Source organism: Sinocyclocheilus grahami, unplaced genomic scaffold (assembly GCF_001515645.1).
Source record: "Sinocyclocheilus grahami isolate Dianchi unplaced genomic scaffold, SAMN03320097.WGS_v1.1 scaffold2097.1, whole genome shotgun sequence".
NCBI lineage: Eukaryota > Metazoa > Chordata > Actinopteri > Cypriniformes > Cyprinidae > Sinocyclocheilus > Sinocyclocheilus grahami.
In genome coordinates this window covers 26,267-36,611 of record NW_015507276.1, presented here as the reverse complement: position 1 = coordinate 36,611, position 10,345 = coordinate 26,267, and the positions used below count along the sequence as shown (strand labels likewise).

Below are 10,345 nucleotides of genomic sequence, written 5' to 3'. Positions count from 1 at the left end.
GTGTGTGTGTGTGTGTGTGTGTGTGAGAGAGAGAGAGACAGCGTCACATCACAGTGGAGTTAGCTGTCTTCACCGCGGCTTGTGTACTGCATCATTACTGTGTGTGTTCTCATTTCGGGCTTGAACTGATGGTAAAACTAATTACATTATTTACTGTCTTTACATTTATTTTGAAAGATGAAGCTCACGATTATGGTAAGGGGCGTTACATTTCCGACGAGTGCTTGTGGTGTTCGGCCAATCACAATGCACTGGGTCAGCTGGCCAATCAGAGCAGACTGCGTTTGTCGGAAGGAGGGACTTTGTAGAAAACTAAGCGTTTGAGAGAGGCGGGGCATAGAGGACCTACAATAATGTACAGTATTTGAAAAATAATGTGTTTTTGAACATTAAAGCATGTCAACATATTCTTTTACACCAAATACACAAAATAATGATCTTTAAAAAAGCATCATATGACCCCTTTAAATTAATGATTTTGTGAAGTATGTTTCGTTTGAACTTCTATTAACGCAGTGTATCAATGGAAATATATTTAGTATATTTCAGAATCAGAATCAGAAGAGCTTTATTACCAAGTATGTTTACACACACAAGGAATTTGACTTGACGACAGGAGCTTCCAGTGTAGAAGAAAGTACAAACATAGTGCAGACATACATGATAGTGTAGACATACATAGGAATAACACAGTAGGGATGTAATATAAAACTAATATAATAAATAAAAAAAAAAAAAAAAAGTCAGTTAAACACTATAAAAAGGGGTTATATAAACTGAACATGTTTAATCATCCTGTTACCCATTTTGTAAATTTCCTAGTGGGAAAGGAACGTTCCATATCAGGATTTAAAGGGATAGTTCACCCAAAAATGAAAATTCTGTCATTAATTACTCCCCTTCATGTCGTGCCAAAGCTGTAAGACCTTCGTTCTTCTTCGGAACACACATTAAGAAATTTTTGATGAATTCTGAGAGCTCTCTGACCCTCCCATAGACAGCAAGGGTACTACCACGATCAACGTCCAGAAACGTAGCAAGGAGATCGTTAAAATAATCTATGTGACATCAGGGGTTCAACCGTAATTTTACGAAGCTACAAGAATACTCTGTGCGCAAAAGAAAAAAAACGACTTTATTTAACAATTCGTCTCTTCCGCGTCACCCTGTAGCGCCATTTTGGAGAATATCCACTGAACGTAAACAGCGTATGCTATTCTGTGTCCGCTGCATCACGCGGATACGTTGTTTTCGTTCAGATCAAAGCACAAACAACATAGAAAACAACAGATACAAACAAATAAAACAAATAGAATACAAACCGATTACAAAAGTTTTTTTTTTTAAGAAAACAAGCAGTAAATGAATAGAGTGCAAGTCTAAAAGGGACAAGTTTTTTTTTAAAGAATAGAATTAGAATAGAGAGTGCTAGAGGTAGAGCATTAGAGGTAATGATGCTGAAAATTCAGCTTTGCATCACAGGAAAAAATTACATTTTTAAGTATATTAAAATAGAAACCGTTATTTTAAATTGCAATAATATTTCACAAAAAATACGTTTTTTTTCCTGTATTTTTGAACAAATAAATACAGCCTTTATGAGCACAAGAAACTTCGATAAAAAAATCTTACTGATCCCAAATGTTTGAACGTTAGTGTATATATACATATAATTTTTTTTTTTAGGTTTTATTTTTATTTTAGTACATCAAGTTAAACAAAAAAATAAGAAATATTGCTTTGGAAACTAGCTGAATTAAATTATTTATTATTATAATTATTTGTAATTATTATTATTTTAGTTCATGTTAATTTCATTACAAGTAACAAATGTTTTGTGTTTTGGTTTAAGTTTGTTAACTATAATAATTCTGCAGACAGTTCATGAGTTGTTTGTGAGCTAATAATTAAATCATAAAAAGGTCAAATTAAAATAAATCAATATTTGTAAAGTAAGAACAATGACAAATAAAACGCCTACTAAAAATATTTTATTTGGATGTCTGCATGTTGTGTGAACAATTGACCAACAGCAGAGAACCATGAACATCCAAATATGTTGTTAGATTATTGAAATAATAATCACTTGAAATCTCAGGAGGTACTCTAATAAATATTTAGGTCAAAAACTTTTGGGTCTCACTGTGTTTACCTGCAGCTCCCCATAGAGACGGCAGCAGAGGTGTTGGGCAGTCTGATGACCGTGCTGAACTCTCTCATCCTGAAGCTGTTGAGCTCAGAAACACAACAGCCGACTCGACCTGAACAGCAGGATGAAGCAGACCTCTTTCTCGATACCAACCACGTACCTGTTCAGAACACCGAACAGGTAGCCTTGACCTTCATCAGGGATTGTTCCAGAAACATTATTATTGGGGAGTAGAAATATAAATGAGATGGCAGCTCACTGTGGTGAAACCTTACATGGTTGCTCTCCTGCCCTCCAGGTCCTGCTGGCTGTCCTCGGATCAGTGTTTAAACACCCAGTAGTGGAGCAGTGGTTTCTGGCTCTGGAGTTGAGCTCTTTCCCTCCTCACTCCCTGAATCCAGTGCGGCTGAAGCAGCTGTGTGCTTGTCTGTGAGTGGACCAAAATTCCTCCACAGCGCTGTAACAGACTCATTGCAAGTTATCGCAAACGCTTGATTGCAGTTGTTGCTGCTAAGGGTGGCCCAACCAGTTATTAGGTTTAGGGGGCAAACACTTTTTCACACAGGGCCATGTAGTTTTGGATATTGTTTTCCCTTAATAATAAAAACCTTCATTTAAAAACTGCATGTTGTGTTCACTTGTTATCTTTTACTAATATTTTAATTTGTTTGATGATCTGAAACATTAAAGTGTGACAAACATGCAAAAAAATAAGAAATCAGGAAGGGGGCCAACACTTTTTCACACCACTGTACGTTACATAGTTTATTTTGATAGGTGAACTGTCTTTGTAGTGTTAAGAGAAAGCACCTCCACAGCGCGCGTTATCAAACTAAAGACAGTCTTTTCTGCTTGCTAAACAAGTGAATTTTGGCAAGATATTTTCAGAGATGATCGACAATATGTTATAGAATAATAATTGAATGAAAACCTACTTTTGACAAAAAATTGACATTCAAACTTTTTTTTTTTTGATTTTGCTGAAAATGTCCCAGCACAACATCCGACGGGTTTTCTTAGATCGCTTCACATATGTTGTGATCAGAATAGAAAACTAGCATACACATACTGTGCAGTATATATGGAATAACTTACGGTAAAACAATTTTTTTTTTAAAGTAGTATGTAAAAGTAGTACACTTTGTACTACAATAAACCTCACAATATTCTTAATTCAGCCAGTGATGCCCAGTTCTCATCAAAGAAGTCTCTTCTGCATTCATTTGTTTAAAAATACTGTAAAATAAGGAATATTGTGAAATATTATTACAATTTGTTACATACTGCTTTCTATTTGAATATATTTTGAATTGCAATTTATTCCTGTGATGCAAAGCTGAATTTTCAGCATCATTACTCCAGACTTCAGGGTCACATGAGATATACAGTGCCGTGAAAAGGTTTTTGCCCCCCTTCCCGATTTTTTTTAATTTTTTGCATATTTGTCACTCTTAAAAGATTCAGTGCATCAAACCAATTTAATATTATGCAAAGATAATGCAAGTAAATACAAAATGCAGTTTTTAAATGATAATTTCATTTATTAAGGGAAAAAAGCTCTTAAATCATGAAAGAACTGTGATTAACCACATTATTTTAGAAAGCGGAGTTAAATTCCACTAGCCACACCCAGGCCTGATTACTGCCAGACCTGTTGAATCAAGAAATCACTTATATAGAAACTGTCTGACAAAGTGAAGCATGCTTAAAGAGCAACACATCATGCCGCGATCTAAAGAAATTCAAGAACAGATGAGAATCAAAACAGTTGACATGTATCAGTCTGGAAAGGGTTATGAAGCCATTTCTAAGGCTTTGGGACTCCAGCGAACCACGTTTAGAGCCATTATCCACAAATGGAGAAAGCTTGGAACAGTGGTGAACCTTCCCAGGAGTGGCCGGCCAACTAAAATTACTCCAAGAGCACAGCGACGACTCATCCAAGAGGTCATAAAAGAACCCAGAACAAAGCAGGACAATGATCCCAAACACACCAGCAAGTCCACCTCTGAATGGCTCAAGAAAAACTAAATTAAGGTTTTGGAGTGGCTAAGTCAAAGTCCAGACTTAAATCCGATTGAGATGCTGTGGCATGACCTTAAACAGTCCATTCATGCTAAAAAACCCTCCAATGTGGCTGAATGAAAACAATTCTGCAAAAATGAGTGGGCCAAAATTCCTGTGAAAGACTCATTGCCATTTATCGCAAACGTGTGGTTGCAGTTGTTGCGGCAAAGGGTGGCACAACCAGTTATTAGATTTAGGGGGCAATTACTTTTTCACGTAGTGCCAGGCAGGTTTGGACAGCTTTTTTCCCTTAATAAATGAAATCATAATTTCAAAACTGCAGTTTGTATTTACTCAGGTTATCTTTGTGTAATATTAAAATTAGTTTGATGATCTGAATCTTTTAAGTGTGACAAATATGAAAACAATTAAAAAAACAGGAAGGGGGCAATATCTTGATGAATTTTCACACCACTGTAGATATATAATCCATCATTGCTGGATAAAAGAATAAAATGCTGGATAAAATTCTATTATTTGGATAAAAGCATCTGACGAAAGCATAAATGTAAATGTAAAATCATTTTTCTTTAAAATAATATCTTACCACAAACTTTTGAACAGGACAGTAAGGTTTAGCATTTTTAACACATTTACAGAAAAGTGTAACTTTTGACTGTCCAGTGATCCATCAAATAAAGAGATATTAATCTCATTTCTAACCCTACAATAGAAATGGATGGTCAAGTTGTGGGATGCATTATGCAGTGTGCTCTGGATGTGTAATGTCCATTTTAACAATTGTATTAAGTTATCTGGATATTAGATTCATGCAGTACAGAAAGTTTTCATATTGAGCTCACTATGGATGCCTGCTGCAAAAATGCTATGATGAATACTATGCAGTGTAGTAGTATGCCATTTTAAACAGCCTGTTTGCCTTTTCAGCGTATATATACATTTTATTAAATATTAATATATATATATATATATTTTTTTTTTTACATTTAAGTATGTTTTTTGTTTGATGTATCACTGAAAAAAATCCCTGTTGCTTTTCAGAAGCTGTCCCAAAAAGGAATCCCTCTCTGTCCGAGCGCTCCTGGCTCTGCATGATTACACTGACCCATCAAGCTTGAAGGAGGTGGTGTCCACCCTGCTGTTGCTCCCTCAGAAGTATCTTGTGGCCCCTGAGAAGCAGCTGAGCGTGTACGGTCATGCAGTGCTGAAGCTGCTCTTAAACAGCATGAGACGCTTCTCTGAAGACCGCAGCAGCTGCATTGCTCTGTCTCAGGCCCACCTGCAAGGTCTGGCTGCTCTCCTCACATCCAGCCAGTGCGTGCAGCTTGAGGACTTCCTGCTACAGGTACAGACATTGCACTCAAGCCCCCCATATACTCTCAGCGAAGTGCTTTTTCATTCTTCGCTTGAGGTAATAAAGAACTTAAGCAGCAGTACACTGCTAATGAACATCCTGTTTTGATGAATATGTAAATCTGGGTTTTTAAAAAGTTCTTAAAGTCTTCAGTTCACCCTTCCTCAATTTAAGGTCTTCAGTTGGAGCAGAAATGACTAAATTCATGCCATGAAATGCCAATTAAACTATGAATTTCTAAAAGGTTACATGTTACCAGTGTTGGGGGAGTTACGTAATCAGATTACTTTTTTCAAGTAACTAGTAAAGTAACGCATTACTTTTTAATTTACAAGAGAATATCTGAGTTACTTTTTCAAATAAGTAACGCAAGTTACTTTTTTTTCCAATTTATTGACTGACAGCTCTCCTGTCGCCATGTTGAGAGAAATCAGAAGATGTTACTGCAATTCTAAAATAAATATGAATATGCATTAATTCATCTAAATCACAAAAAAAAACACAGATTCAGTATTCCTCAAAATTAATAAAAATAATGCAACTCAGAATATGACGCAAACCTGCAATAATTAAATGTTAAACAACACAAATATCCTTTATGTATTTAATCCCATTCTATTAACCAATGTCTTATGACCGTACTAATAAGCAAAAATGACTCTAGACAAACATTTGTGTCTTTTTTTTAATTTCTGAAGTGTGTTGAAATGTCTTCTTCTGCATTCTACTGTACGGACTTAAATGTACTTTCCCTTCAGTCTGAGGCTTATTCATTTCACTTTTGGTGTGAAAAGGCTTTTATATTTGCCCAAAATAGAACTTTTTTATTTTAAAAACAAGCAAGCCCTGTCCAGATTTTAAAGTAACGCAAAAGTAACGTAATGCATTACTTTCCATAAAAAGTAATTAGTTACTTTTTTTTTATGGAGTAACGCAATATCGTAATGCATTACTTTTAAAAGTAACTTTCCCCAACACTGCATGCTACTCTGAATTTTTGACTTGTTTTCCAATACAAATGTCTAAACGTACTTAAATCAAGAATATTTAGATGCTAAATGAAGATAGCAGATGTTTTCTGAGAAATTGAACAAAATTTTGTTTAAAACAAGAATCATTCAGTGGGGTATGAAAACTTATTTTCCTTTTGAATCAAGATTTCCGAGTACATTGGCTGTTATTTGTTATTTTGTTATTCATAAACTCACTTCATTTGGATAACTTTCACAGAGAACAAGACCTTATCATCTTTCGTTTTTCTTGTCAATTAATCATCATCCTGATTTAGGAATCTTTTTTGCACTGGAAAGCAAGACAAAAATACTGAGAAAGAACATCATTTTTGCAATGTGATCAGAAGGCACATATGAAGTTATTTTCATATTCTAGTATTTGTTAGCAGAACCTTAAGTTCTTTTATTTCTTAAAAATTTTTTTTAAAGTACTGAAGAGATACTTAAAGTCTCAAATTTCCCAGAGCACACTTACTGCAGCGGGCCAATCAGTGGTAGTTTCAAGGCGTTTAAAAGCCAGAGGCCTATTTCAGTCTCCCCAAACAAACTCCAAAATGATCTTCGCTTTGACCTGATGTTGTTCGGAATGATGTCACACCTGTTCGTTCTTCGATTTTGCTTGCAATTATAGCGGGGCCTTTAAAGTAGCAATAATGCACTCACTGATATAGTTCATTTGCACACTTTAAATAAAAATGTTTCTCTCTAGGTGCTCTCCCAGGAGCCAGGCACTGCCAAACTCATTCAGACAGACGTTCTCTTGCACTGCATCCAGAGAGAAAGTCCTTCAGCTCAGGCTTTGGGGGTTCTTCTTCTGGAGAACTGCTCCACACATGTCCTCAGCTTTGAGCTCTGGTGCCTGGAAGCATCTAACCTAACACAGATCAGCTCCCAAAACAGCAGCTTCCTGTTTTTACTCAATGCCTACTTGAGGAGAGCCACCATTGATGATCCCACCCGCCCTAAAGACAGTCAGTACTGCGGCTTTCATAGTAGTGGCTCAAATAATGTTGTTCAAGTTGACATGATTCCATAGGTTTGATTCATGTTGTCTCATCTGTCACGTTGCACAGTTCAAAAGTCAGTGCTGAAGGCCCTGAAGAAAGCTTTACTCTCTGAGCTGTGGCATACAGTGCAGCAAGGAGAAGTTGGGGTTGCGACCGGTCTGCACGTGGAGGTTGTGTCCGGTCTCATCCGACTGGCTGCTGTGACCTCCGACCTCACACCACTTATGAATGATCTACCTGCCATCCTTCAGAAAACTGACAGTAATGAAAGGTAAACCCAGAAAGCCTGACATTTGAAATAATGGTCAGAATTTTTTTTTTAAATGGAACAGTTGATTGAGTTTAACAGTTTACAGTTTATATATATATATATACATACATACATACATACATACACTATGGCTGGTAAGCGATTAACATTTTTAATCTAATTAATTACATGATGTGCCGATTAATTAATCACAAAGTAATCGCACATCAAATTTGGCTGAGAAATTACTCCCAAAAGATCATTTAAAGTCATTGTTGTGTAAAGCATCAAACAGACATGACAAAAAGTAGCTTCAGTAAGAAACATTTATTACATATACTCTTTTGGACCATGAGGGTGAGTAAATGACAACATTTTTTTGGTGGGTGAACTATATCTTTAATAATTTCTATTATTATTACTATGGAAATGTGAAATTATTTCTTTAATGAAATTATACTCTAAATAATAAACTAAAACTGCCAGTAGGTGGTGGTAAATGTGAAGTGACATGTGGCCAAGTTATGGTGACCCAAGTGCACACACACACACACCTGGAGCATATTGCTGCGGCGCCCGGGGAGCAGTTGGGGGTTCGGTTCTTGCTCAAGGGTCTCACCTCAGTTGTGGTATTGAGGGTGGAAGAGAGCGCTGGTTATTCACTCCCCCCACAGACAATTCCTGCCGGACCTACGACTCGAACCCGCAATCTTCGTGTTACAAGTCTTACTCTCACCATTAGGCCACGACTGCCCCTTTTTTTTAAGTGAAATGTTAAACGTCTTAATGATGAAGTCATTGATTCATTCGATTCGTTCAAATGGCTGATTCATTCGGGAGGGACGTAAATGGTTCTCTTTATGAATGGTCCATTAAATCATTAGGCTTGTTTGACTTGAAGCAGATCATCACCATCAGACCAATGATATCAAATTACTGCAAGAGCGATTAGAGAGCAGACGACTCCATATACTTTTGAATCTAATTATCTAATTAACGCGTTAAATGGACAGCCCTAATATATATATAAACTTTTTTTCTTCTATGGAACAGTTTGAGCCTTAAAAAAAAAATATATATATATATAATATCGCATCCAAAATAAAAGTTTTCTTGTATATATAAAATAAAAATAAACGAGGGTTTCCCAAACTTAAGGTTTTCTGAGGGAACTGCAGGGTGTTTGTTTGATAAAATAAAAAAAATAAAAAAAACTGATTAACAAATACTTTAAAAATAAAGACAATCCAAACATTTACTTAAAATATTTTATTTGCTTGTCTGCATATAATGTAATTAACCAACGTGTGATTCTAAATCAACATTAGAGAAGAATGTGTGAAACTTAAAATCTGAGGGGGCACTTCAAGTAAATATTTGAGGTCAAAGGGGTTTGTTTGACAAAAACATTTGGGTTATATACAGCTATATGTACCATTTGTTATTTTTTACAGATTACTTTAAATAATAACAATAATTTAACCTATACATTAAATAACAACTACCAAATTTTGTTATAAGTTTGATTGCATCATATAATAATTGCTGTTAATGGTGTTTATCGTCTGTTTGATTACGTCTTTAATTGATTTTTCAGTACATTTCTGCCATATGTACATTAACTGACAGTCACCACTGATAAGCTACCACTAAATATTGTAGAAACTTAATTTGCTGTAAAGTTGCTTTGTAACGATTTGTATCGTGAAAAGTGCTATACAAATAAAATTGAATTGAAATAGCCATACATGGAAATTATTGAAACGTCCCTTTTTTGTTACTGAGGGGTAAATTGGTTCTGAGGTTTAAATTTTGACACGTCCTACTTTTATTCTGTGTAGGCTTTGCATTTTTAATACATGCTTGAACTGAAGCTTTTAGGATTCCAAAGTTTTTATTTGCATAAAATTTACTAAAACATCTCGTTTCAGGTGGAAGCTGGCTACCTCCATCAGCGAAAAGCTGTCAGATTCAGAGGAACTGTGTCAGTGGAGGAAATCTCTGCTTTCAGCTGCTCTCCTCTGGCTTTCTGCTGTTTATAAAGATCAGAAAGACCCACAATCCCATCATGAAGAGACCATGCTGACAAGACTCAAGTCACTCCTGGTGAGTCAGTATGGTCATGGTCATCTTACTTTTCTAGATGGATGAACATCTGGTTTCAACATAATTCCTGAGGGTGTAAACAGTACTTTAGCTTTCTGATAGCAATGTGTCAGTATTATTCAAATGATACTGAGTTTTCCAGATTAAGATGGGTTGAAAGTTGAAAAAGGTTAGTGATAATTTTTTAAAAATTACAACAATATTACTTGCCAACAATTGTAAGTATCATTGTTGTACTATTGAAAACTGACAGTTGCATATTTTAAACATTAACATTTGCTTGCCTGATAAGCTTTTTCAAACTGAGGGACAAGTCAGAATTTCTGATATTATTTTCAATTGTGCATATTAATTATATTCAAAGTTACAGCATTGTTGTAATGTGTTGACCAAGTATTCACTTGTACTTTTTTATAAAAAATACGCTATGTGTTTAAC

At 35.5% G+C, this 10,345-nt stretch overlaps 1 protein-coding gene across 1 annotated transcript in view; it reads left to right on the top strand.

Annotated features, from left to right (window-relative positions):
* Positions 1–10,345, top strand: part of urb1 (URB1 ribosome biogenesis homolog) — a 50,683-nt gene that overhangs the window by 18,796 nt on the left and 21,542 nt on the right. Inside the window, exons 19-24 of the mRNA XM_016260505.1 lie at positions 2,159–2,329; positions 2,448–2,578; positions 5,219–5,522; positions 7,254–7,515; positions 7,618–7,822; positions 9,733–9,907. Of these exons, the coding sequence (XP_016115991.1) occupies positions 2,159–2,329; positions 2,448–2,578; positions 5,219–5,522; positions 7,254–7,515; positions 7,618–7,822; positions 9,733–9,907 (1,248 nt within the window). The remainder of the gene's footprint in view (positions 1–2,158; positions 2,330–2,447; positions 2,579–5,218; positions 5,523–7,253; positions 7,516–7,617; positions 7,823–9,732; positions 9,908–10,345) is intronic.